Source organism: Triturus cristatus, chromosome 2_1 (genome assembly GCF_964204655.1).
Source record: "Triturus cristatus chromosome 2_1, aTriCri1.1, whole genome shotgun sequence".
NCBI lineage: Eukaryota > Metazoa > Chordata > Amphibia > Caudata > Salamandridae > Triturus > Triturus cristatus.
Genome location: NC_140581.1, coordinates 510,588,159 through 510,612,937, shown reverse-complemented (window position 1 = coordinate 510,612,937; position 24,779 = coordinate 510,588,159). Strand labels below are relative to the sequence as shown.

At 48.4% G+C, this 24,779-nt stretch overlaps 1 protein-coding gene across 3 annotated transcripts in view; it reads right to left on the bottom strand.

Moving 5' to 3' along the window:
- The window catches only part of MSH3 (mutS homolog 3), a 2,607,526-nt gene that overhangs the window by 86,510 nt on the left and 2,496,237 nt on the right, over window positions 1–24,779 (bottom strand). For all 3 annotated transcript variants that reach the window (XM_085632401.1, XM_085632403.1, XM_085632402.1), the window contains one exon: window positions 4,639–4,765. In XM_085632401.1, the coding sequence (XP_085488527.1) occupies window positions 4,639–4,765 (127 nt within the window). The remainder of the gene's footprint in view (window positions 1–4,638; window positions 4,766–24,779) is intronic.

Here is a 24,779-nt window from a genome sequence, read left to right as displayed (position 1 = left end):
ACATAGAGCCCATACACTAGGTCTTAATCAACAAAAATACTTGCCGGTGACTCAAGTTCCTCACATTTGCCCTTCCTCTCCAGCATTACACAAGCCCGAGACCACCACAAACCCAAAACAAAGAACAGAAGCAACACCATCCACTCACTATTATGAACTAGATACATGCTCCTTGAACAGTGACACCCATGCAACATTACCAGCATCTGCAATGGCCACAAAGACAACATCTGCAGCACAAAGCATGGTCATGAGTAACATATGACGGTGCACCATGAGCAACATGGCTTCGAGGCACTCCCACAAAGGATTCAGTTACACCTCTGATGCTTTAGAGGAACGTCTAGTCGCACTTACACAGTCGCCCCTCTACATGTGCAATGTAGGCAGGCACCGTCTGTCCTGACTGCACTGCCTGCGTTATTCCATCATCTGAACTCTTCCTTATTATGGTCCGTAACGTGCTGTTGGTTTGTAGCTAGGTTCAGCTCTATCAACCCTGCTACATACTTGCATACATGACAAAAAACGTAAACATCAAGGACATCATTCAAATGGAAAAAAACGAATGTAACTCACCCTTATATGAACGATTCATGCCGTGTAGTATCTTCACAGCCTTAACACCACAGACTGCCTTCACTGCAGAAAGTCAGCCTCTACTTTTTCACCTCAAACAAATTTCATGCCTTCCCCCTATATGCAAAACTGGCCTGCGCAACGACCTCAGTCTTCTCTGCTTGATCACAGACACCTCCCTTTCCCACACGTCTGCAACCACAGAATCAGTCAGTCCTCGGCGCGGTCTAGCACCAACAATGTGGACAAAGATACAGAACAATGTCAGGATTTGGGAAGCGTGTTTCTACGGCAGCAGTGTTTAATTTGTAAAAGAATGAGCGCCAGAGCCTAAGGTTTTTATCAACAGCCCCTTAGTAGGCGCTGCCAAATGTTGGTATTGCAAAATATTAAGGCTGTCTAGCCTTCATTCCAACTGATACCTCTATCCTCAGCCACCAAAGACTTTGTGCCATTTATCTCACTCTTGCGGGTTCTTTTTCATCCATGCATTCTCCTTTTGTCACTGTTTTTCCAACATTCTCTTCCTCCTTCTTTCTCTTCTTTTCTGGATTTCTCACTTTTGTTCTAGGTCAAAGGCTGATTATGAAAAAATAAGTGGCGGTCGTGCAACCACTAGCTCAAATTAAGCACTGTCGAGGGCTACAACATTTCCATGTGTACGTGGACCTCACGGCTTACTTGTAGCAGTGGCAGCCAAGGTACCAGACTCTGATGCACAGACTACCAGCATAGGCAACTCCAGGCTCTTGTCAATGAACAGTGTGACCCTGAAGTATGGAAACCTGTTAAATACCTGCACCATGATAGCCTGCATGGATGGAATCAAGGAGAAGACAGATATTTCACCCTTCCTCGAAGGATATGCACATCCAAATGCAGGAGTAGAACCACAGCAAGGTGGCCATTATGCCAAAATCATTGAACTCCATAGGCGCCTTACAGACATCTGTAAGTACTCCAGTGCAGTTCATAGGTATATGGGCAATGCCAGTCCCACTCTTGCCAGAGACAAACACCACTCCACTACAGTGGCAGTGCAAAGCTCACACACTGGCATTCCGTGATGCTGCTGTCCCAGAGTCGGAAGCTTCCCTCCAATAGGCCAGGCCACTCAGTTAAACAGAAAAAGGCTGTTGACAATGGCAACACCAGCAATCATGTACAAACTGAGGGCCTGATTTAGATCTTGGCAAACGGGTTACTCCGTCGCAAAAGTGACCGATATCCCGTCCGCCAAAATAAAAATCCCATTATATCCTATGGGATTTATATTTCGGCAGATGGGATATCAGTCACCGTTTCAATGGAGTAACCCGTCTGTCAAGATCTAAATCAGGCCCTGAGTTACCACTCAACATCGCTATAACCACTACACTTTGCACATCACACAATTCTGAATATGCATGACCTTGCACACATCTGTCAGCTAGGAGACAGTCATCACAGAGGACATACGCATCCAGTAGTTAAACCACTTCTTCCTCACTCTTTTCACACCATCTTCACCACCTTCTCCTGCCTCTTTGTATCACATGCTGGCCATCATAAATGATAGTGTAACATTTCTAACCACAGGTCTACTACTCCTACTCGGACCTACTTGGTGTGTCTTCCTTGATGGCTTCCAATATTGGAAAACAGCTCAGAATAGTGTGCAAGTCTAGTCACACGAGTCACTTCTCCTTTGCCGATACTTGGCAATCCCAGCTCCTCACTCATCCTGGTGTAGCGCCTAGGTTCGGATGGAATGTCCCCTGCATGATATGATAGGGCTGCACCCCTGCCCTGAGTGTTCCCAGGTGTTAGGTCCTCCCTGAAGAATAGACCAAGTACATATATTCTTACTTGTCTTTTTGCAATGCACTCTATTCTGCGCCACTCGGCTCTACGCCACTCCACACAATGCCACTCAATGGCACTGTACCCCACTCCACTCTAGGCCACTGGACTTTGCTCTGCATCACTCTACTATGCCACTCCACTCTACTCTATGCCACAAGACTCTACGTTACCCTATGCTACTCTCCTCTACACCAGTCTACTCTACGCAACACCACAAACATTTTGCCATGCTGAGCAGCAGCCACGCTGCTGCAAAACACGGCTAAATATTTGGCAACGCCAATAGGCCTCACCTAGGTGAGACCCAGTGGCTTTGCCAATGCGTGTTTGCGATGCATGGATGTTGTTGCATCTCTGAGCAATAATACATCACCTACACGAAGTGGGTGGTGCAGGTGCCTACGGTCAACAGTTGCATTGTGGATGCGCAGACAGGGATCTTCGTGAGGGTTTAATTCATCAATGTTTAAGGTTGCACTGAGAGAACAACGTGAGTGTGATATGACCACTAACACCGTTGAAGGCATGCTGTTAGTTGTAATGTAATTGTAATGATTTAGGCCCAGATCTCTGTACTAGGGTGAATGTATGACATTGTTCTGCATTCTGTCCATCAATTGTTCTTTTTGCGTTTGGTGTAATGTCAGCAGATGTGATTGCAGAACAGATGTGCAATGACATATGGTGCTTGAATTGTGATGGGTGTGATGTCAGTAGCACATATTGAAAATGGGCTATCAATAAAAAATGCCTGGAGACTCTTAGTAACACGGGCTGTGGTATGGAGATGTGTTGCAGGTAATTAGTGATGCCACTAGTTCACTGGGAAAAAAACACTAGCCAAGAAATACAGTGCGTTACGATGCAGAAAGTGAACTGTGACACATTACACATTATAAATCTACTAACAAAAACCAAACGAACCTTGACAAGAGCATGGGTGTCACGAGCATGTTCGGGTGCCCATGATCACATGTCCAAGATCACATGATGAAATAATGCAATACATGATGATTTGGTCCTCCCCATGTCAAATCTGTTGAAAAGGCACCCTCGGGAAACGTACTACAGAGAGGAAATCCTCAGCTTTAATGACAGTGTGGGTCTGGCTTGCTGGCAGTGTCTAGGGCTCTGAGAGGGACACACGACAATGGTCTAAGGTGGGGCTGCGGCCCCTCGTGCAGGAGCTTGTAGTAACCCTTTGTGTGACTGAGAGCAATAATATCCAGCCAGCCAAAGATTGTGACCCTTCCCTTTCCTTCTGACTCCTCCATCACTTCCCCTCTCGCTGACCAGCAGGGCCATTCATTCATCGTATGCGGGAGGTGAGAGCAGCGGCATCTCGGTAAAGATGCTTCACCTGCACCAACATCTCTCAGTCTCGACGTTCTTGGGGACACTGCAGGCAGACTCTGAGTTAGCCTGGGGCACTTGTTGGTGAACCGACATGCATGCCTGCTGCTGGCACGCTTTCACGTGTGTGCACGTATATTTGCATTGCCGGCCCATCACTCCCTCCACACTCCAACTGGCCAGCCGTTGTTAACGAATACCTTTCACACCTATTTGCGTAATCTGCATAAACGTGCACGCATTATGTAAACATGTGGCGACACACAACCATTGTTTTTTGCGAATTTGGAACCTGTACACATGCGTCATTTGGTACCTTTACCATGCCCTCGCTAGCGGCTAGAGCAGGCTTCTCCAACCAGCGCCTCGTGAGCTACTGGCATCCCTCCAGAAACCTGCACAGTAACTCTCCGATGTGCAGCCCAGCCTAATATTTTCGAGTTTTTTCCTTATTTGAATTAATATATGATTAACAATTGGCAAACGTATATTTGAGATGAAAGGTGTGCAGTTTCAGAATTCATAAACTGACGTTGTGTGAAACATAGATTTCCTAAATATTTTTAGAGCTGATATTTGAGCGATATGTCATGAGGTGTTGGGGAGACTTATTAGAAACACTATTTCCTTGGTTCTAGGGGCGCTGAAGCAGTGACTGCCTTTTATTATAGAAAAGGTTAGAGAGCCCTGACCTAGATAGAGCATGTCCTGGGATCTCATGATCATTAAAACAGTGCTGATATTAAAACTTATCGACATACGTAATGAATGACATTATTGTAAAGGTAAGGACAGCAAATTAACATTTAAGTAGCTCGTAAAATATTTCAGATGGTAAAAGTATTTTGGAACCGCTCATACCGCTCTGGTGATTTTCATCTTCAGTCACTAGGAAGGCCATGTGATAGTTTCCGACATGTTGAGGATACACCTTTTCCAGTTCACATACCGGAGGATAATGTGTCACAAACAATGTCAAACTTGCAACCTGCAAAAAAAACCAAAAAACAATCGTGTAAGTATGCAAAACAGTTTGCGGAAAGGTGTTTCCAAGTATGTGTTAGAAGGGGCAGTGAGTGGAGTAGAGGAAATACAACACAAATGCAGCTCGTTCACAAGAGCCTTCAGACATCGAGCAGCACTCACACATGTTGCGGCCTCACTACAGACAGCTCCAGCTGTCTGCAGCAGACACTACTCTATACAATACTACGCAGAGTAAGCCCTTGCTAGTGGCTAGATCGCTTTCTAGTCAATCTCAGTTCCCTGCTTTTTATTGGTGGTTTTCTGCTTTATTCTCAGTCCCACACCTGTAGACAGGTTGTTTGCTCGTGTTTTTTACCGGATGGTGTGTGGCCTTCCACTGCTGATGTCATGGAGGAATTTTTTCTTTTTTTATTGCATCACTTGTTATGGTTTTCATAGGACGCCTGCGCTCTTTATTTTGATCCTGCTATACACACCCCATCTTTTTCAATGCTTCTCAGCCGCGCACCAGGCCCCAAATAGCAGCCTTGGTGATGCGCTGGAAGGTTTCTTTATCTTGTTTTTCTCCTACCACCCGATGCTCCTCCTGGCAGTCTTGGTGATGCGCTGGAAGGTTTCTTTATCTTGTCTTTCTCCTACCACCCGATGCTCCTCCTGGCAGTCTTTTTTTTTTTTTTTGAAACCGTTTATTACAAGACTCAAAAACTTATACAAATATGGGCCTACAACCTTCCGGCCGGCCGCTAGCAATAAAAGGAGCATACGATATACATTTATAAAACACATGGTGCTGCGGCCGAGCATTTACAGGAGGTAACATCGTTGCGCGCCACACTATCCAGACCCCATTATACGGTTCCATTTTAAATTTAAAGAACAACAAACACAAACAAACCCACAAGGCAATCCTCAATCGGAATAGCAACACGTGCTCCCCTAGAGGGGGGATTCTAGCCATCCATAGGAATCTCAAGAGGGGGGGGGAGAGATCAGAACTAGGGTTGGGGACACCTAATGCCCAGGTACCGGGGGGATGAGTTGGCTAAGGGGACGGGGCCGGCGACGGATCGGGCAATAACGGTGGAGCACAGATTCCCCCGCGGTAGGCGTTCCAGGGGCCCCACACTTTCACCCATGTCGCAGGCTTACCTCTCGCCACATACACCACCTTTTCCCGAAACATGCACCAATCCATATGTTCCTTCCAGGCCGAGACAGTCGGGGGCCTCTGGGATCCCCACAGCTGGGCAATATCACGCTTGGCAACCATATACCCCAGAGTCACCCACCACGTCTGCGGCACCGAGTAATCGGTAGGCTCCCACACATTCAACAGGCATCTCCTCGCTTCGGGCAACAGCGCCACATGCGTGACCACTCGCAGCACCTCATGCACACCTCGCCAGAACCCCTCCACTTCCGGGCACTCCCACAGGATATGCAGAAAAGTCCCCAGCGCACCACACCCACGCTTACACAAACCGTCCTCAGCATAGCCCATACGCAGGAGCTTTGGCCCCGTCATGTAGACCCTGTGGAGTATCTTGAGCTGGACGAAACGAAGGCGAGCCGGTATGGCCACCTCTTTCGGGGAGGCCACCGCAGAGATCCAGTCCTCGTCGTCCAGCTCCAGCCCATCGGCTACCCAAGCCTCACGAAGGGCAGTCAGCAAGTCTGAGCGATCGTTGATCAGTTTTTTGTAGATCAGTGAGATCGTGCTGTCAGGGACGTGTCCATCCAGCACTCTATCCTCCAGGGGGGAGCACTCCGGGATGGAGGCAACGTCCGGAAAGACGGAGCCCAGCGCATGCTGGACCTGCAAGTACCAAAAGTACTCGCTGCCCTGCAACTGAAATTCCGTCTGCAGCATCTCGAACGTTTTAAATCCTCCCCTCGTCCAGAGATCCCCCACTTTGCTGATGCCTATTAAATCCCACTTCTCAAAGCCCTTCGAGGTCCACAAGGAGCCCAACCGCTCAGATGCGTATAGTGGTGACGCCCGGGTCAAACGGTCCTTCCACCCCATTGCAGCATTGGCCGCGTGCCACACTCGCACCATGACACGCGTGGGGCCCGTTAGGCGAGCGTCGGGTGCGCTAGAGTAGAGCGCTCGATTATAGTCACCACCTGGAAGTAGCATCCTATCCATTTCAAACGCCGGGTTTAAGGCTGGCCCATATAGGCCCTGATTAATTGCAGCTAGCTGGGAGGCCCAATAATACCGTTTAATATCCGGGAGGGCAATCCCCCCATCATACCAGGGGAGCGTCAGCTTAGCCAGGGCAATACGTGGCCTCCCGTCCCAGAACAGGCGGCGCTGCAAACTCTCCACTTCGCGGAAGTAGCGCGCTGGGACGAGGTCCATCGTGTTCTGCAACGCGTATAGGAAACGCGGCAACGACATCATTTTAAACAATGCCGCCCGGCCGAGCGGCGAAAGCGGCAAACGCCGCCAGCGCGCGACATCCTCTTTCAGACGCTGGAGGGGGGGAAGCAAGTTCCGATCATACCGAGCCTCCGGGTCCAGAGTAATGAAGACACCCAGGTACCTAAATCCCTGCGGGGCGACCTGGATCGGACAGCCCCGCGGGAGGATAGGAGCCTCCCCAGAGAGAACATACACACACGATTTAGCCCAGTTGATGACCAGACCGGAGTTACGACCGAATGAATGCAGAACATCAACCAGTACTATGAGTGATTTACGTGGGGAAGCTAGGTACAAGAGGATGTCATCAGCGTATAGGGATACGCGGTCCTCATACTCGGGGGTCCAGCGGAGACCACGGATGGAAGGCTCCCACCGCAGCCACTCCGCCAGGGGCTCCAAGGCAAGTGCAAAGAGGAGCGGCGATAAGGGGCAGCCCTGTCGAGTGCCCCGGCCCAGCTCAAACGGAGCCGATACTCTTCCGTTCACCACCACCTGCGCCAATGGGCCCGAATATAGCAATTTGACCCAACTGATGAACCCTGGGCCAAATCCAAACTTCGCAAGCATCGCCCAGATATATGGCCATTCAAGCGTGTCAAACGCCATGGTGGCGTCTAAGGACGCCAAAATGGCCGGCTCCCGTATGAACGGGGCACGTGCGAGCACACCGTGCAAACGCCGCAGATTAAGGGCTGTGTTGCGATGAGGAATAAAGCCAGACTGGTCCTGATGAACCAAATCGCCCACCACGCCGACCAGCCGATTGGCCAGTACCTTAGCGAGAATCTTGGGCTCCGCATTCAGCAGCGAAATGGGCCGATAGGATGTAACCCGGTCCCGAGGTCTCCCCTCCTTGTGGATGACCACGATTGTAGCCAGACGCTGGTCCGGCGGGAGGGAGCCCACCGAGTGTGCCGCCAGGAACATAGCCCGGAGGTGGGGTGCCAGCGTATCCGGTCATAACTTGTACAACTCGATAGGGAGACCATTCGGACCCATGGCCTTGCCGGAAGCGACCGAGCGTATGGCGAGGGCGATCTCGTCGGAGGTGGGAGCGGCGTCCAACGACACCCTGTCCTCCCCGGAAAGGGACGGCAGCGCGATATCACTGAGCAGGGCAAGGGAATCCTCTTCCGAGCAGGGAGACACCGGGGAATACACCCCATGGAAATAATCCGCGAAGCAGGAGACAATTTCTTCTGGCTCAGTTACACACACAGCAAAAACCAAAGGAAATGATGGACGGAGTGTTGAACATTGCAAGCACTCACCCCCAGTCAACTGATCTGGGTTTAATCCATCACTGTTCTTTAGCCCACTCTGCCACCCCAGTTCAGACATGGCCATATGCAAATCAGTCTGACCCTGTGCCTCATGGGAACAGTCCAGCCCGAACTGCCAAGCCATGTCTTCCCTGGAAATGATGGACGGAGTGTTGAACATTTGCTTTGTTCGCCATAAGTTGGCAGGGTATGCTCAGACGTGAGTCCCTTGCTCACTTTGCCACTGGATTCAAGCAAGCCTGGCTGAAGACGGCTGAAATGCCAGAAACCGGTCCTAGGAAGCTTGTTTCCGGTCCAGGAAAGACATGGCTTGGCAGTTCGGGCTGGACTGTTCCCATGAGGCACAGGGTCAGACTGATTTGCATATGGCCATGTCTGAACTGGGGTGGCAGAGTGGGCTAAAGAACGGTGATGGATTAAACCCAGATCAGTTGACTGGGGGTGAGTGCTTGCAATGTTCAACACCCCGTCCATCATTTCCTTTGGTTTTTGCTTTGTTCGCCATAAGTTGGCAGGGTATGCTCAGACGTGAGTCCCTTGCTCACTTTGCCACTGGATTCAAGCAAGCCTGGCTGAAGACGGCTGAAATGCCAGAAACCGGTCCTAGGAAGCTTGTTTCCGGTCCAGGAAAGACATGGCTTGGCAGTTCGGGCTGGACTGTTCCCATGAGGCACAGGGTCAGACTGATTTGCATATGGCCATGTCTGAACTGGGGTGGCAGAGTGGGCTAAAGAACGGTGATGGATTAAACCCAGATCAGTTGACTGGGGGTGAGTGCTTGCAATGTTCAACACTCCGTCCATCATTTCCTTTGGTTTTTGCTTTGTTCGCCATAAGTTGGCAGGGTATGCTCAGACGTGAGTCCCTTGCTCACTTTGCCACTGGATTCAAGCAAGCCTGGCTGAAGACGGCTGAAATGCCAGAAACCGGTCCTAGGAAGCTTGTTTCCGGTCCAGGAAAGACATGGCTTGGCAGTTCGGGCTGGACTGTTCCCATGAGGCACAGGGTCAGACTGATTTGCATATGGCCATGTCTGAACTAGGGTGGCAGAGTGGGCTAAAGAACGGTGATGGATTAAACCCAGATCAGTTGACTGGGGGTGAGTGCTTGCAATGTTCAACACTCCGTCCATCATTTCCTTTGGTTTTTGCTTTGTTCGCCATAAGTTGGCAGGGTATGCTCAGACGTGAGTCCCTTGCTCACTTTGCCACTGGATTCAAGCAAGCCTGGCTGAAGACGGCTGAAATGCCAGAAACCGGTCCTAGGAAGCTTGTTTCCGGTCCAGGAAAGACATGGCTTGGCAGTTCGGGCTGGACTGTTCCCATGAGGCACAGGGTCAGACTGATTTGCATATGGCCATGTCTGAACTGGGGTGGCAGAGTGGGCTAAAGAACGGTGATGGATTAAACCCAGATCAGTTGACTGGGGGTGAGTGCTTGCAATGTTCAACACTCCGTCCATCATTTCCTTTGGTTTTTGCTCAGTTACACACACACCATCCGTTTTCTCAATCAGCGGGACCACACGATTCGCTCTCTCTTTTTTGTCCAACCACGCTATAAGTTTACCAGCCTTATCACCCACATCATACAGACGCCCCTGTTGCTCTCTACTGAGGCCCCTGGCCGCCTCCGTGACGAGGGCCCTGTAGGCCGCCTGCTTGAGTTGGAGGACATGTAATGCAGCATCTGTCACCCCACCTTCTAAATTCCCCTCCAACTCGGCTATTTCAGCCTCCATCCGGGTCACCTCCTCCCGCTCGCGCCTCCGGGCATGGGAAATAAGGGATAGGGCCTCCCCTCGGAGTACTGTCTTGAAGGCCTCCCATAGCGGTATGGCCGAAGGCACAGACCCCACATTCTCATCAAAATATCGCTGAAGGGATTTAATCAATGCAGCGCGAATGGAGGGGTCGCGCAGGTACCAAGGATTGATTGGGACCACCCTACCCTCACCCCTCGGAAAGACATCAAAGTGCAGTAGGAGCGGGGAGTGGTCCGAAATACCCCGTGGCAAATGGCGTACCTCTCCCACCCTCCCAACATAGGCCGCCGGGACAAGGACATAGTCTAGTCGTGAGAGACTACCATGGGCTCCCGAGTGGAAAGTATACTGCAGCTGCTCGGGGTGTTTTAAACGCCAGCAGTCCACTAATCCAAATGTATCCAAGAGGCCGGGTAGCCATGCCTGTGCCCGGGGGAGGTCCCTAGGGGGGTGACGATCCAAAGATCCAGATACCACCGCATTAAAATCCCCCCCCCCACAACTAAAAGCCCCCCCGGAAGGCCAAGGAGAAGGCGCCCAAGGTCCGCAAAGGTGGTCGACTGCAGCCCCGGTGGGATGTATACTGACACAAAGACAACCACTTTGCCCTCCAGTCTTCCCACCAAGACCGTATAACGTCCCCTATCATCGTGGAGCACCTCATCAATCTCCAACGGGAGCGAGTTCTTCACCATGATGCCCACACCCCGTGAGCCGGACGTAAAGCCCGAGTGAGCCACTAGGCGATAGCCACGCCGATTCATGGCGCAGAAGGAGTTACCAATGAGGTGTGTCTCCTGCAGAAAGACTACATCGGGCGAGATTCGCTTCAAAAACTGCAGGACCACACCCCGTTTGATCCTGTGCCCCAGTCCATTCACATTCCAGGACAACAAAGTTAGTTCCCTACCCCCCATCATATACAAAAGCCATCATTCGTACCCCGGAGAGCACTTTAGAACCAACACAATAATACGTTTGCCTTGTGATAAAAACGAACAACACCCCATCCCTACCCACCCACCCCAACAGAACTCCCCCCTCCCTGCACCCCTGCATGAGCCCAAACAGCCCCCCCAACGTGCAGTGTGCCTGTCGCCCCATATGTAGTTAGACTAACTAAACCCCCTAGAGGAGGAGGGAGAACCCCCAATAGACCCAACACAACCTCCATAGGAGGGGAACTTACAAAAAACTGACGCAGAATCAAAAGTGGCATCATTTTCGTCCAGAGTGAGGCCCAATATTAGACCCTCAGTCCTGATCCAGCGTGCCGTCTCCCCCCGCCGCCCCCCCCCCCGCCCCCCGATCACGATCCCCGGGCAGAGTAGCCAGCCAGTCCCCGGCCGCCTCGGGACGATCAAAGAAATGCGTGCGACCATCCACCTCCACACGCAGCTTGGCCGGGAAAAGCATGGCATATTTGAGGTTTAGGTCCCGAAGACGGCGTTTGACGTCTAGGAAGCTCAGTCTCTGCTTCTGGACCGCTGGGGTGAAATCAGGATAGAAATTAACCTCCATATTGTCAAGCTTGACCGGTCCATGCAGTCTGGAGGTTTGCAGGATAGCGTCTCTATCCCGAAAATTGAAAATCCGGGCGATGAGAGGTCTCGGAGGGGCTCCGACATTCGGCCTTCCCCCGGGAACCCTGTGAGCCCTCTCCACAGCGAAGAATTTGCTCAGCCCCCATGGCTGGAGATGGGTAGCAATCAGGTCCTCCACAAAGAGATCCGCCGCCGCCTCCTCGCGTCCCTCGGGCACCCCGATAATGCGGATGTTGTTCCTCCGTGCCCGACTCTCGGAGTCCTCCAGGCGTCGATCCATTAGCGCAGTCGCCCGACTAAGCCGGCGCACCTCTGTTTGCAAGGCCGCCACATCTGTCGTTAGGCCCGATGCGGTGTGGGCCAAAGACTCTACTCGGTCATTGGTTTTGGAAAGATCGGCCCTCACCAGGCCAACATCCACGAGGACCGAGTCAATCTTCTGCGACAGTGTATCAAACCGCTGGCCCACCGAGGCCTTCATCTCGGCAATGGCGCCCATAACATCTCGCAGAGTCAAATCTGCGGGCAGGTCTGGGGCATCAGGAGGGCTCTCAGGGGACTTGCGCGGTCCATCGGGCGATCCCTTCTGGAGGGTATAGCGGTCCATACTGTTGGCCTGATGGACGGCGCCGCGCCGGGTCGATTTGGTCTTTGCCCGGTCTCCATCTTGTTTCGTGGCCATGGCCACCAGTCTCCCAGTCGCACCAGCCACGTCGTGTAGGACAGGAAAGCAGACACGAGCTCCGGGGGGGCCCCCTCAGGGCAGCGGGGTGGATCACAGCCTGCAGGCAGGCAGGGTCTCCCAGCAAGGCCACACCACACCAACACCAAGGGCTCCGCGACCCAACCTCGCAGAGACGACAAGGTGGTGCGAAAGCGAAAGTGCGGGGCACGCGAGTCGCCAGGCCCTGCCTGCCGCTGTTGTTCACTTTGTCACTGGATCACCCCACAGCGCAAATCCGGGGTCCGGCGAGGGGAAGGCCGCACACTTCAATCGGTGCTCACTCCGGTGTCCGAGGTCCGATTCGGAAGCGGGAAACGGGTGCCACCTCAGCTCAGGTTCACCAACATAGTCCCCTCATCCAGGGCAGGATAATGTCAGGATAATCGTAGGAGGTTGCGGAGGTCCTCGGGAGCCTCGCACCTACGCGGCCATCTTGGTTGCGCGCTAGGCTCCTCCTCCCTCCTGGCAGTCTTGGTGATGCGCTGGAAGGTTTCTTTATCTTGTCTTTCTCCTACCACCCGATGCTCCTCCTGGCAGTCTTGGTGATGCGCTGGAGGGTTTCTTTATCTTGTCTGTCTCCTACCACCCGATGCTCCTCCTGGCAGTCTTGGTGATGCGCTGGAGGGTTTCTTTATCTTGTCTGTCTCCTACCACCCGATGCTCCTCCTGGCAGTCTTAGTGATGCGCTGGAAGGTTTCTTTATCTTGTCTTTCTCCTACCACCCGATGCTCCTCCTGGCAGTCTTGGTGATGCGCTGGAGGGTTTCTTTATCTTGTCTTTCTCCTACCACCCGATGCTCCTCCTGGCAGTCTTGGTGATGCGCTGGAAGGTTTCTTTATCTTGTCTTTCTCCTACCACCCGATGCTCCTCCTGGCAGTCTTGGTGATGCGCTGGAAGGTTTCTTTATCTTGTCTTTCTCCTACCACCCGATGCTCCTCCTGGCAGTCTTGGTGATGCGCTGGAGGGTTTCTTTATCTTGTCTTTCTCCTACCACCCGATGCTCCTCCTGGCAGTCTTGGTGATGCGCTGGAAGGTTTCTTTATCTTGTCTTTCTCCTACCACCCGATGCTCCTCCTGGCAGTCTTGGTGATGCGCTGGAGGGTTTCTTTATCTTGTCTGTCTCCTACCACCCGATGCTCCTCCTGGCAGTCTTGGTGATGCGCTGGAAGGTTTCTTTATCTTGTCTTTCTCCTACCACCCGATGCTCCTCCTGGCAGTCTTGGTGATGCGCTGGAGGGTTTCTTTATCTTGTCTTTCTCCTACCACCCGATGCTCCTCCTGGCAGTCTTGGTGATGCGCTGGAAGGTTTCTTTATCTTGTCTTTCTCCTACCACCCGATGCTCCTCCTGGCAGTCTTGGTGATGCGCTGGAGGGTTTCTTTATCTTGTCTTTCTCCTACCACCCGATGCTCCTCCTGGCAGTCTTGGTGATGCGCTGGAGGGTTGCTTTATCTTGTCTATCTCCTACCACCCGATGCTCCTCCTGGCAGTCTTGGTGATGCGCTGCAAGGTTTCTTTATCTTGTCTTTCTCCTACCACCCGATGCTCCTCCTGGCAGTCTTGGTGATGCGCTGGAGGGTTTCTTTATCTTGTCTATCTCCTACCACCCGATGCTCCTCCGGGCAGTCTTGGTGATGCGCTGGAAGGTTTCTTTATCTTGTCTTTCTCCTACCACCCGATGCTCCTCCTGGCAGTCTTGGTGATGCGCTGGAGGGTTTCTTTATCTTGTCTGTCTCCTACCACCCGATGCTCCTCCTGGCAGTCTTGGTGATGCGCTGGAGGGTTTCTTTATCTTGTCTGTCTCCTACCACCCGATGCTCCTCCTGGCAGTCTTGGTGATGCGCTGGAGGGTTTCTTTATCTTGTCTATCTCCTACCACCCGATGCTCCTCCTGGCAGTCTTGGTGATGCGCTGGAAGGTTTCTTTATCTTGTCTTTCTCCTACCACCCGATGCTCCTCCTGGCAGTCTTGGTGATGCGCTGGAGGGTTACTTTATCTTGTCTGTCTCCTACCACCCGATGCTCCTCCTGGCAGTCTTGGTGATGCGCTGGAAGGTTTCTTTATCTTGTCTTTCTCCTACCACCCGATGCTCCTCCTGGCAGTCTTGGTGATGCGCTGGAGGGTTTCTTTATCTTGTCTGTCTCCTACCACCCGATGCTCCTCCTGGCAGTCTTGGTGATGCGCTGGAGGGTTTCTTTATCTTGTCTGTCTCCTACCACCCGATGCTCCTCTTGGCAGTCTTGGTGATGCCTTGGATGGATGCGGCTCTATTGCATGAACCAGTGCTGCTCCTCTCCAGGGTGACAGCTGCTACTGGTTTTGCCAAAGGCAAAGTCTTTGAAACTGCCAGCATTGGCAAAACCAAGAGCAGGAACTGGCCATATTAAAAGTACAGAAAACAATGAAAATATATTTTATATACTTTCAAGGCGGCCCTCATAATGCATGATTCGACATGCTTTGCATTGTCGAATGAAGGCTATGCATGTGGCGAAGCCACACACACTGCCTCACACCACATGGCAGCCGACTTGACAGTATAGAAAGCAATATTTTTACTTTTATTGTGGCCATTCTGGCACTGGCAAAGGCGAGATTTAATATTGGCTAGGCAGAACGGATTGGCTTTGCCAATGTTTGTTTAGTTAGGATTGAATTCTTTTACGTGTATGTTCTGTGATCCCTGTACCTGACTGTGTAAGGTATTGCATGGCGTGCGTGATGTCATGCCTAAAAGGCTCTGTGCATAGTCTTCCATCAATTACAGTGGCCTTGGTGAGCCAGAGAAACCTGGAGAGTCACCACACCGGCAGATGTGGGAGGTTAAGGCGTTTTCTGTAACAACTTGTGTGTGCATGTGAAAGTGATTGAACAATGAATTAAAATATTATATATGGACTTTAAAAAGGAAGGAATGTATTTTCTGTGAGGCCAGCCTGCAAGCTGATAGGATATTCTCCCAGTGTCAACTGTGCCTTTTTATCTTGCGATTTTCAGGCGAAGAAAGCAAGAGCAGATACCTGCATTGCAGAATGGCGAGTTGTTCAGCATAAGTGAGAAGATCCTATGAAGTAAGCAGATATGGAGCAAATAAAACACTGGAAAGTGGCTTGTGGTCCCCTGAGAAGACGGAATCTTATTTGTGAGTGGACTTGTAGCCAAAAGCAGGAATCTGTTGGGACAGTGTGATATTTGTCACTGTAGAAAGGTGCAGGAAACTAGGTGTGATGCACTAGACAAACAGCGGTGTATGGAGCAAAGTTGTGCCTTCTAAGATTACTGTGTCAGAGCCAAGAAAAACGAAACTGTGCTACCAGTGTCTTTAATTGGACATAATCAAGAGGTCGTTGAAGTGCTTCACATCTTGAGGAGTGTGTTGTTGCTACACATGTGGCTCAGAGTGCTTCATTATCACTGCTTACAGTGAGCAGTTGGACACTTAAGTGAGCAGATGCTTCGTGGAATACGTGCAAGAGGCTCAGTGGGCATTGCTCCTGTCTGTGATGTGCATGTGGGTATTTGTAAGTTGACTGAGTTAATGTACAAGTCTCTTGGGAGTCTGACATGCATGGCTCCTAAAATTACAAGTGTTTCTTCTTCCTTTTTTCTCCTCAAATTATATTATTTCGAGAATAAAACAAATCTCATACAATCAGATATAAATACAGTCTCAATGAATGACATGCAATGATAACAATGCCCATAGCACATATTACAAAAATCAACTGAAAAAGTAAATAGTTAAGGGGGCATGGTTTGGACGCCGGCGAAGATGGCTGTGTGAGCCTTCGTCTCCTCCCGTGTAATGCCAGAAAATTGCCTTTCGACCCATTTCCCGCAGCTTTGGGGGACATCCTAAGAGGCAATAATGCGGCGGAATGTCGGAGCATCTAGCGGTGCCAGAACTGGGTGCTTTGAACGACTGTGGTAAATAATTTAATTACCGGTACTTAATTTGATGCGGAAAATCTATAATAATAACTCAGTAAAATAAGAGGCAGAATCCGTGGTATTAGAGGTTCGGAACGGGCTTTATTCCAAAATCAATTCGAATTGATGGACTCCATATTCCATCACCACGAAGGTTCAGGAAGTGAAGGACCATACTTTATTGACAGGTAATCATTTTTATACAAAGGCATTATAGTGAAAACAGATGCAGGAGGCGTAACAGTTGATAACAGAGATAAAACATACATGCGTAACTAAAGTGGGTGTAACTAGGCGTAACTAAAGAACGTCATTAGGTATGATGTCACAAATAGGTGGCACCATGAAAGAATTTCGCAATGTCAGCAGAAATACTTGGCAGAAATGCGCGCGCAGCAGCATGACGTGTGATTGACGTGCAACTAGGGGGTGAAGGGGATTTGACATTTAGCTCTACATGTGGAGACAGAAGTCTGGGGTTATGTCAACCTAATCCCAAATCATATCTAACATCCTATGTTTAAAGAACTATGTTATCCAAAAAGAGAGGTCTCTTAGAATAGAATCTTATTCTATACTGGCTATACTGACTGTTAGTGCGTGTACAAGCGTCTAAGTGTCTACACTAGATGCGAGGGCAGAAATCTTCCATAGTAACAGGGCTATGAATTACTTGCATAAAGACAGGGAAGCCGGGCCCTTTGCTCGGTAGCTGGAAGAATGTTTACTTAAACTACTAGACAGGAATGCATTGGATGGGGAGCGGAGCAGATAATCTCGAAGGTGAAATACAGTTTTTGGCAAGCAGACAGGTTGAGTCAGGCACCGTTAGCCGCGCAGGGAGTAGGACAAAGTTCATGGATACAGATGCGAGCTCAGACTGGAGCTTTCAGAGGCAGAAGGCAGGAAAAGGCTTAATGGCAGAATCAGGGCCTACTCGCCTGGACTGTAAAAATGGGATAAATGAACCATATAAAGCCGGTGGCCTTTCATACTTAGGAATAGAATATCCGGCCCATTCATGGCGGATCTGAAAGAGGACATGTTGACGGTGGACGCACATGTGTTTGCGTCTTCATAACTGGAACTGGAGGAAACATACATGTACTGGTGATTTATACATGAAACCGTTGGGGTCCAAGATAGGGGACATAACTGATCATAAAAATCCATATTTCCACATTCCCTCCTTGTCCCCTACTTGCCCTTAAGAGATATCAATCTTCATCAATCCGTTGATCTGTTCATATAGCATCATTTGTTCTTCTTTCTTCTTCCGTGATGAATGAAATCTCGGTGGTGGAATACACGATGTGGCACACAGACCACAAATCGCTGGTCCACATTGTAGGCATAAGCAGCAACTGAATAGTATGAGAAAGCCAATACCTAGGAAGGATAGGACCCTCCATCCAAAGGTTGACAATACACTCCAAAACCAACCGGACCAAGTCCAGGTGCCTGGATTCTGGTGTATCTGGCTTACAATCTTATGAAGGCGAGTTATGGCTTTATATACAGATGGCGAATTTTCTGGTATGAAAATGCAACAACTTGATCCGATGACCCTACAAGCTCCGCCCCTATCGGCCAGGATGACGTCAAGGACAAGACGATTTTGAAGCACAACAATCCGCATAGCAGACTGCTCTTCTGTTAAATTGCCTAAGGCGGAAATAGTTTCGTTCACTACTGCTTCAAGGGTTCTGGTTAATCTACGTATCAGCTTACTATTGGTAACTGTACCTATATAGGGAAAGAGACCTTTATTGAAATCTGTGTATTTTTCCCATGCTGTCTCAGTGTAGTCGACTATTGGGAGATCTCTCCGTTCTCTATTGTGTACTAAATGAGTATTTCTGTGATAATCAGGAGGAGCTAGGAAAACAGGTGGCAAAAGGAATCCGATGTAGCAGGTACCATCCCAATCTAGAGGCAAACGTATATATGCAGTCTGACCACATACAAAGTAGGAATGGCGAGAAGCTCTAAATGTAGACTTGCCTTGATCACTGAATTCTATTACAGTGGTGCATCTACTATGGCCCATATGTATGGAACCATTCTTTCATACACATAATTCACCTTTAACTGGAAATACTGACATAGCGGGCAAAATTGGTGCAGCTTCGGATTCGACATTCAGGATCATGAGATTAAGCGTGAAATTCCCTAATCCATATACTTCATTTTCTAGATCAGTTCCTGTTCTTTTGGGAAGTCCCTCCTTGTTAGGGTAGCAGACTTTAAGCAAAACTAAGTTCAGGTTTCCCCATACCCAGTTGTCTTGATAAACTGCGGAATTCGAATCTAGGGAATTAATTAAACTAAACCATGCTCCACAGGAGCCATTGTGTGTGAACGGATATGGAAAGAGAGGCAGAATTCCTTTATAGTTCTGATAGGGAGGGAGTCGGCCACATATCCAACAATTTGTAGCATTGCTAGCCTGATGGGAATGATGTAACATACTAATAAAAGTGTTATTGCGCAGCGCAAATCTATAGGACAACTCATGCGGGGGTAATTCACTAAAAGAATGTTCAGCAGTAACATTGTAAACATGTTTAGAGATAGGATAATATATGTGCAACAATATACTTGCAGCCATTATTAAAAGACTTAAGAAAAACAAAATTAATAATGTCACTGTGCAATGATTACGCAGTGATTTACAGTACGCATGTTGTTTCAATTGCATCCTTCGGTTTCTTTCTCTATTCAGGTCTAAGGGATACATATCAGAGACAAATTCGACCGATTCACCTTGGAGAGGACTTAAACAATCAAATTGTCTGACTTGTTAGACCGTAGTTTTAGTTTGTATAGTTCCTTATTACTCAGTTCAACCAAAGGAAGCTTTGAGTCAATCGGTGAAGACACGCGAGGTGTATCGTTTACATCAGACGGAAGTCCATGAAATTTCTTGATATGACTTGAATGTATCCAGCCTTTGCGACCTTCGATCTTCACGGCTGTCCTCGTGGTTAACAGTACGAGTTGAGGCGATTTCCACCTAGGATCCAGCTGAGACTTCCGGTCAAAGTTCCTCACTAACACCAGGTCCCCGGGAATTACGTCATGGGGTTTCACCTCGGTGTTGTCGGGAAAGGCTGCAGCTACCTGTGAACGACAAGATTGTAGTGCAGACATCAAGGAAGCCAAGTAATCTGTCAGCATATTACAGTCAACATCAGTTATTTTGCGTGGTATAGGCGTCCCCCACATATTTGGTGGTCTACCGAAGATCACCTCATAAGGGGATAACCCTGTTCGAGAGTGCGCTACCATTCTCATGTAAAAGAGTGCAACTGGTAAGGCTACTACCCAGTCGACACCTTTCTCTCTACATATTTTGGACAATCTAATTTTCAGAGTTTGATTATGTCGTTCCACGAGACCTGCTGCCTCGGGGTGTCGGACACAGTGAAATCTCCACTGATAGCCTAACAAAAGTGAAACGTGTTTCATTAGTTCGGATGAGAACGGCTGGCCGTTATCTGAGTAGACAACACGTGGTAAACCGTACCGTGGGAAGAATTCTCGAACCAACTGTTTGGCAGTAGTCGGGGCAGTGTAATCTGAAACCGGGTATGCCTCTGTCCAACGGGAAAGAGCACAGACAACTACGAGAACATATTTGAATCCTCGACATCGTTCCATCTGGATATAATCCATCTGGAGGACTTCAAAAGGGTGATCAGGAGGCTGAAATCCATCTTGTTCTACGGGAATGCTTTTACCTGGGTTAAACTGACAACAGATCATACAGGTACGAACTTTTTGTTTAGCTGCTGCTCGTAAATGTTTGTTGAACCAAATGTGTTGAATGCTGTCTAGCATAGCTTTTTCTCCTAGGTGCGCTGGACTATCTACAGTATTAATGATAACTTGGACCATTGAATCAGGAAGGAACCATACAGATTTTTCCTTCGTCATCCATCCTTGATCCGTTTGGATCCCTCCTAATTCAGTCCATTTCTTTATTTCATCTGGTGTAGCATGTGTCTGTATGTCAATTACGTCAAGAGCGGGATCCTTAACCATCATGCAATGTGTTGGTGTCGGAACTATTGTCTTTGTCATGTCAGATGTGTGAGTTTGAGCAGTCTGTTTAGCTGTTCTGTCAGCTAGATCATTGCCTTGGGAAATGATATCAGTAACTTTCGTATGAGCTTTACATTTCATAATTGATATTGCAGTGGGTAGATGTATTGCATCTAATAAGGCATGAATGAGGGGTCCGTGCTGAATGTGGGCACCGTGAGAAGTTAAATAACCTCTCTCTCGCCACAGCACGCCGAAGTCATGTACAACTCCGAAGGCATAACGTGAATCAGTGTATATGTTGACTTTTTTATTTGTGGCTTGAATACAGGCTTGCGTCAGAGCGATGAGCTCTGCTGCTTGAGCTGACAAGGTATTTATGCAATTTGTTTCAATGACTTCAGTGTCTGTTGTGACTGCGTAAGCGGCCACTAGCTCTCCTGTATTTGTTCTCATACATGAACCATCTACATACAACGTCAGGTCTGGATCTGACAATGGGACGTCTGTCAAGTCTTGTCTAGGTTTCGTCGTGATAATAATAACTTCAATACAATCATGTGCTAGTGGGTCTGTTCCGTTTACTGGTAACAGTGTGGCAGGATTCAATGTACTACAACGTCTGATTTCTATGTGTGGCTGAAACAATGTTAATTCATAACCGGTGAGTCTTGCTATAGTCAAGTGTTGTGTTTGCGTTCGGTTCAAGAGAACCTCTACTGCGTGTGGTACTTGTACTGTCAATGGATGTCCTAACACTATGGCATCGCTTTGTCTGATTGCTAAAGCTGTTGCTGCCACTGATTTCAGGCACGCAGGCAGAGCCTGAGCTACGGGATCTAACGTACTAGAGAAATAAGCACATGGTTTGTGTGATCCTGCGTGTTCCTGTGTGAGTACTGACAAGGCAGTACCTTCGCGTTCTGTAACAAAGAGTGTAAACTGTTTATTGTAACATGGTGTTGCTAAAACAGGTGCTTGACATAAAGCTTTCTTTAGGCTTTCAAAAGCTTGTGTATGTTCCTGAGTCCAAGGGAGGACAGTCGATGTGGCTGCCTCCTGTGTTGTCAACTGAATGAGTGGTTTTGCTAGAAATGCATACTGAGGGATCCACTGCCTACAATATGAAGTGAGGCCTATAAAAGCCCGCACCTCCTTTTGTGTCTTGGGTATTGGCATGTTAGCAATTAACTGGATGCGATCGGGTGTAAGCTGCCTTCCCTCCTTGGACAGCGAGTGCCCAAGGTAAACAACTCGCTGGACACAGAATTGCAGCTTAGAAGGGGACACCTTGTGCCCCTTTTCGGCCAAAAATTGTAAAACCGTCAGTGAGGCTTTTTCACATTCAGGTTCGCTTCTAGCGGTGATCAGCAGATCATCGACATATTGAAGCAGGGCAGTGTTGACTGGCATGTGGATACTGTCAAGTTCTCGTTTCAGTGCTTGGCTATAGATGCTGGGGCTTTCTGTGAATCCTTGAGGTGCGCGTGTGAATTTAAAGCTTCGTCCATTTAAACTAAATCCGAACAAGTATTGGCTTTCCGGATCTATTGGGACGCTGAAAAAGGCATTCTTGAGATCAATTACAGTAAAGAATGTTGCTTCGGAATCAATGGCTGTCAATAATGAAGAAATGTCTGGGACTACGGGGTATTGTGGTACAATACATTTATTTAATTCGCGCAGATCAATAACCAATCGATATACTGGCGGGGCTTTCGGATCAGTTCGTTTAAGAATCGGAATTATCGGGGAATTACATACATTGGAGTCGGTTTCCGCAACCACTCCTTGGGTAATAAGCTCGTCAATGATTTGCAGTAAAGCCACTACAGCATCTGGGGGTAACTTGTATTGTCGCATTCGTGGTAGTACCACTCCTGTCTTTAGTGTGACTCGATATGGTGTAATGTTCATGCAACCAACATCTGTAGGGCCTTGTGCCCATAAACGTGTGGGTAAAGTCTGCAGTCGGTGATCCATGTCTCGGGACACGTAGTGCCCTTTGAAATCACGTAAAAACAATCTTACTCCTTCCGGAGAACAACATATTATAGCTCCTAGAGCTTTCAATGTTTTTATGCCTAACAGGTTTTCTGGACATGAATTAGTAAGCAATAAATCTGTAGTTCGTGTCAAGGGACCAATCGTAAGTGGAAGAGGCTGTGATACTTCGTTAATGATAGGTTTTCCTGAAAAGCCAAGGGAAATATTCTGTGAGCCTGAGAGGGGTGCCCCTGGAACTTCACTACGTTTTATGGTTGTTCGGCTTGCCCCTGTATCAAGTAAAAATTTTCTATCTTGGCCTAATAGTTCACTGTGTACATAAGGTCCTTCTTGATCTACAGGGACCTCGATAAGGGGTAAGCCAACTTCCCTCTCTAGGCTGTTTCATGAGTATCGTTGATAATCAGGATAGTCATACTGTGCGGTCTGGTACATCTGTTGTGTCGTTGTTTGTGTGGCAGCAATAGGCTGCGGTGGTGGAGCTGGCATAGACTGTTGCGGAGCTGGCATGGACTGTGCATGCTGCGGAGCTCCTTGTTGGTTCTGATCCTGTCTAAGTGGCCGTGGTCTTTCTTTTGTATTACCTATGGCGATATTATGTTTTAAAACTGGACAATCGTGTACATAATGACCTGGCTGTTTACAATAGTTGCATGTCCCTTTTACAGGACCTGCTGGAACACTGGACTGTGTCATACCCTTTTTATGACCGTCAGCTGGAACTGTCTGGGAAACTAGCATTTTCATTTTCGTGTCTTTCATGCGTCTTTGTTCATGTTCTTGTTCCTCTCTAATTCTATTGTGATGGTACTGTAGCATTTGTAACATTTGTGACGGAGTGTTACCTTGCCATGTACTCTCGAATTTCAATACTCTATTCTTAACTTGGGGCAAGGAATTTTCAACTAATTTTGTCACAAACAGATGTGGATACGATTCGCTACTTGCTTTTATTCCGCTATTTATACCAAAACATTTTTCGAATCGGGCATAGAAATCACTAGTGTCCTCATCGTGCTTTTGCTTACAGGCTGAGATTGCACCCCAGTCTTCCTTTTTCGTAGTTAATAAACGTGGCAGTACCTGTACTAGTAAACCTGGTAGTGTTTTGGTCTTTTCCCCAAGCCCTGAACCTGGACCTCGAGCTTTTTCTTCGTTTTCTAATGCTGTCCAATCTATCTTTTGGTCTCCCACCTCCCAATCCTTTTCCTTGAGTTTTTCGTAAATGCCCGCAGGCATTAATACCTTCAATATTGTCATAATGTCGGGATAGGTATACTCTCCCATGAGCAACATGTCTTTAATTTCACGGTGGAAACCCGCTGGGTCTTTATCATGACTGGGTACCACCTTCTTCATTTCTAATAGTTCTATTTTAGATATGGGTGTGTATACAAACACACGTTTAAACTGATTGTCATCACCTTTTATCGGGTGCACTTCGCGTAAGGGATTCTGTCTATCCATGTAATACGTCGTTCTTTCTTTTATGGGCAGTGAGACATGTTCGGGACATACAAAAAGAATGTACTGTTTGCTGGATTCCAGTATTTCTCTAATTAACTCAGTACCTGAACCTCTCCATTTATTCGTGAGTAATTCAGTCAATATATCAGGTAGGGGACCAGGATCGGAGTGTTGGCTTTTATATAATATAAGGAGTTGTTGAATCATATAGATACCAGCTAAACGCTGTTCATCTGGGGTGAGGTTCAAAAACGTGTGCGCTAATGTATCATCACTATATTTTCCGGGACTATCAACCCAATGAACGGCTGACCTGGCTAATTCTTGTTCGTCCATAGAATCGAGTATATGATAACCCCTTCGTTCTCTGAGTAATTTGTCAGCGGCTTGGAACGAATGTTCGGGGGACCTTATATTTATTATAGGGGTTTGGAAATTTCTGCTATTATCTGGACGTATCGGACGTATCGGATCAGTAAAGCATCTAGTATTATTGCAAGATCTTCCTCTACCTACATAGGCCATGGTTTCTAACTGTCCTGTGGGCAGTTCTAATTCTTCCTCCTCCTCGGTTTGTTCAGGCTGGTCTACTGCTAATCTTTCTTCGTGTATTCGTTCTATTTCTTTGCGGATCTTTCGGCACATAGCTACTATACTTAATCGTTTATCATGTCTCCCCTCTGATATATTCCGACTCCATGTGGTAAGAATTTGCATTTCTTCCGGATTTACCCCTGGTCGGTCTTGATTTCTGATCACACAATTTATGAGGAAACGTAACAGTTCCCCCTGTATCTCCACTTTCTGGTATTCCATGGC